The following is a 2,490-nucleotide window of genomic DNA, read 5'->3' as shown; positions in this document are numbered from 1 at the left end:
GGGGGGGGGGGGAGGGGGGGTGGGGGTAGGGGGGTTGCAGTGAACAGAGTGACAGTTGGAACAGAAGGGATTTGAGTAGAATTTAATGTATTGATACTTGTGGATGAAAAATCGATACTTTCTGAGGAAAAAAAAATCAATAAATATTGTGGAATCGCTAAAATTACACAGCTCTATACATGAAACAACCCATACCTTTTTGTGAAGGTTTTGGTCCTACATAATCGACTCCATCAAGGGAAGATCATCATAATCTGTACAAAAAAATTTAGAGGATCCCGTGACATCTGTTCCTGTCATCCAGACAAAGGCATTGGACTCTACAACACTTCAGGTCATCCTGCACCATGTCTTGATGACTGGTGTCAGCCGGCCTACAGGTTAGCCGTCCCATATGTTAGCTGCCATTAACACCAGAGGCTGTGTTGGAGTGGAACTGTAATCAGAAGGCATGAACTTGTGATGGGAGGTGTCATATTATGTTTAGAGATGAATCTCAGTTCTGCAGGACCACAGATGTGTGTGTTCTTGTATGGTAGCACCAAGGGAACAGGACCGATCTGGTCAATGTTGTGAACAGAAACACCGATGTTCTTCCTGCCATTGTGGTGTGAGAAGTCACAGGGTCTGACTACGGGTCACCTTTGGTCCTGATTCAGGGGACCCTGGCAGGACAGACTGTGTCACAGCCTCTGTCTACATGTCTCTGTGGAGTGTATGAATCTGTTGAGGTCCTCCTGGGGTCAGCCAGGTCTCTGGTCTTTCTCCAGTCTAATATATGTGGGATCAGAGCAGACCAGAGCTAATGTGCTGGATCTTGACGTTCAGTTCCAACAGCTGTGGATCGGATCGACTTGTAGGAGAGGATATAATGACTTGTGTATGTATGACTTTGTTCTGAACCACATCACTGCTTCTGTGTTGGAGCCACACTTTACTAAGCTGGGACCAGCAGGGAGCCCATAATGCCAACTCTATTATCCCTCTGATCTGATGTAATCACTGTAACAAAGTCACATGACCTTACAACACCTGCACCGTTTTATTTCCACCCCTCTTTTTGTGTGTTTAATGTTTTTTGTTCATGAGGTAATAACTGTGATGCTGTATCAGTGTTCAACAAAAGTCTAGTTTTTGGACACTAGTTATGTGATCTAAAGCTTCATTGGTATAATTTCTGTTTTTTGTTTTTTACTCTGCAGCAGCTGCAATACTGGAGAAGGTTGGAAAGCCAAATATCAAGCTACAAATGGTAGGTGCATTAGAAAGTTGTTTTAGCTTTGGGGAAAAAGGTTATCTCCTCTTCCTCTGAACAGGTATCTGTACTGTTTCAGGACCTCTTTCACTGGCAAATAATGGATGGAAACTTGACACAGAACATACACAAGTATTTTCCCATCATAGGTAAGTACAACTGTGTCCAATCCTAGTCTTCGAGGGTCACTGTGAAACTGGAAATGAAGACCTGAACTCCCGGCACATAACTTTTTCAGTTACCAGTAGGTGGGCGTAATGTACTGATTTAATTACTTACTTGGAATATTAAAGAATATTAAAGAAATCTTCTTGACGGTAAGATCATCAGCTCTCAATGAAATGCGTAGATTCCCTCTAAATAAGACAAACGGATCCATTTTTAAACTGGTAGGTTCTGAAGTTCTAACTGAAAAAGTTCTTCTTCTTGTGGATTTTAATGGCAGTTGGCAAGAAACTGAAGGTGTACATTGCCGCCACCTACTGGTAACTGAAAAAGTTATGTGCCGGGAGTTCAGGTCTTCATTTCCGGTTCCGCCATAAGGTCCCGTTGAATTAACAAGAAAATAAAAGCTTGTCTTTGGTTTAACCATTGCAGTTAAAAAAAACAAACAAAAAAAACATACCCCTTTTATATTTTTGCAATTGCCATTTTTCTAATTTTATTTTAAAAAGAAAAAACAAAAAAACACATGCTTGTTTTGTTTTTGCAACTTTATTTTGAAACGAAAAAACAAGGAACAAACCATACACGGATTATTAATGTATGGTGCACAACATACAGAGAGCCTTAAAGACAATTAAGAATTAACATCAGAGTCCCAGGTCCGAACGGGAAGCTCCGAATCAAAGCACTACCTCCAGAGTCCACACAGGAGCTTATATCTAAGATATTAGAATGTTAGTAGGCGAGGAGGAGACAGGAAGCAAGGTCAGTCTGGTTTCACTGAAGAGTAACAGGGTCATTTGGTGAAAACCTCATAGGCTGTGGAATTCAGACAGAACATAGTCATGACTTAGAATTCAGACAGTACACAGTCAGGAGTTATCTTATTAAAACCTTGCCACCATCCATCCATCCATCCATCCATCCATCCATCCATCCATCTATCTTCTTCTGCTTATCCGGGGTCGGGTCGCGGGGGTAGCAGCCTAAGCAGGGAGACCCAGACTTCCCTCTCCCCAGCCACTTGTGCCAGCCCCTCCAGGGGAATCCCAAGGCGTTCCCAGGCCAGC

General features: G+C 42.5%; 1 protein-coding gene across 1 annotated transcript in view; it reads left to right on the top strand.

The window, feature by feature from the left end:
- Positions 1–2,490, top strand: part of hyi (hydroxypyruvate isomerase) — a 38,124-nt gene that overhangs the window by 28,835 nt on the left and 6,799 nt on the right. Inside the window, exons 5-6 of the mRNA XM_017435694.3 lie at positions 1,203–1,252; positions 1,335–1,404. Coding sequence (XP_017291183.1) covers positions 1,203–1,252; positions 1,335–1,404 — 120 coding nt within the window. The remainder of the gene's footprint in view (positions 1–1,202; positions 1,253–1,334; positions 1,405–2,490) is intronic.

Source organism: Kryptolebias marmoratus, linkage group LG18, assembly GCF_001649575.2.
Source record: "Kryptolebias marmoratus isolate JLee-2015 linkage group LG18, ASM164957v2, whole genome shotgun sequence".
Lineage (NCBI taxonomy): Eukaryota > Metazoa > Chordata > Actinopteri > Cyprinodontiformes > Rivulidae > Kryptolebias > Kryptolebias marmoratus.
This window is presented reverse-complemented; position numbering and strand designations above follow the sequence as displayed.